Consider the following 1,283-nt stretch of genomic DNA (forward strand, 5'->3'; position numbering starts at 1 on the left):
TTATTTTTGTTGGGATTTTTTGATTCCTGCCTCTGTACCTGTGAACCTAATTAAACCCACTTAAATTCACCTCTGCCTACTTGCCTCCGCTTTTGGGTCCTCAATCCAACACCAAATCGTGACATATTCATCCAAAATACAATATTAGGTCATCAGACGTACCTGGTATGTGTGAATAGGGGTAAAATATTCGTCCATCTCATTAATGGCGTCCCACTGCAGACACGAAAAGACAAAGCAAACAGAGAAGAAGATGATTTCTGTTTAATAACACGGTTAATGCACGGAAATATTCCTGCGTCAAACTCATTTAGCAACAAACAAGGACTGTTGGAAGGACATGGCAATAAATCCCTTAAATTAAAGATTCATTGAGTGAATTTCAAACGTGTGTCACTGAGGGATGTAAAAACATAAAAACAAACGTATACATCAGTAGATAAAACCAAACTCATAATAGCTAAACAATAACTTGAAAAAAGGAAGAGGCAAAATATAACTGATATTCTTAAAAAATGTCACTTAGTTCTTTAAGATCTACTGAATAAACCAGCAGTCGGTTCTCCATGTTTTAGGGTTATACGGTTAAAGTTATGTTTAAAATCATAAAAATAATCAAGAGTTAAATGATCTTACTTGTGTGAAAATGTTAACAATTAAGCAGAATGACTTTTTAAATCTTAAGTGGCTTATTCTATGAAGCAAAACATTGCAATATTCAATACAACATAAAAAAACAACTTTTTAAGTTGACGACAGTCAGGCTTTCAGTCTTCCTTGAATTAAATAGAAGGTTTTAAACTAACGCTACATAATAAAAACTTTATAAATGGATTTAAAGGATAATAGCATAGTTTAAAGGTGTGATGAGTCAATCCTTTTCATTAATAATAAATCATTTAAAAACAGAAAGGCTGGTTGTAATCTTGTTGAATAATAATATTGAACTTTATTGTCCCACATTGGAGAAATTCCCTCCCTAGTATCTAACCCCTCCCCCCAGGGAGCAGAGGGCTGCCATTGTGCGGCACCCAGGGAGCAGTTTGGGGGGTTAAGGGTCTTGTTCAGGGAGGATCAAACTGGGTACATTCAACCTTCTTAGAGGACAAATGCTGTGCTCTAACCACCAGGCCACCACTCTCCTCTGCTTCTAGAAGAACTTTGAGTTTAAGGAGGAAATAAACCTTCTCTACTGATTTAGACCATTTGCAGCAACTAAACAGCCTCTGAGCAGGAAGTGCTGTGGAGGGAGGGAGGGAGGGAGGGAGGGTCTGTATCTGATC

The 1,283-nt window shown here is 37.0% G+C and overlaps 1 protein-coding gene across 1 annotated transcript in view; it reads right to left on the bottom strand.

Moving 5' to 3' along the window:
* LOC107104636 (ephrin type-A receptor 8-like) overlaps positions 1-1,283 on the bottom strand; it is a 79,802-nt gene that overhangs the window by 42,276 nt on the left and 36,243 nt on the right. Inside the window, exon 3 of the mRNA XM_015404679.1 lies at positions 163-216. Within this exon, the coding sequence (XP_015260165.1) occupies positions 163-216 (54 nt within the window). The remainder of the gene's footprint in view (positions 1-162; positions 217-1,283) is intronic.

This window comes from Cyprinodon variegatus, unplaced genomic scaffold (assembly GCF_000732505.1).
Source record: "Cyprinodon variegatus isolate N-32 unplaced genomic scaffold, C_variegatus-1.0 Scaffold1827, whole genome shotgun sequence".
Classification (NCBI taxonomy): domain Eukaryota; kingdom Metazoa; phylum Chordata; class Actinopteri; order Cyprinodontiformes; family Cyprinodontidae; genus Cyprinodon; species Cyprinodon variegatus.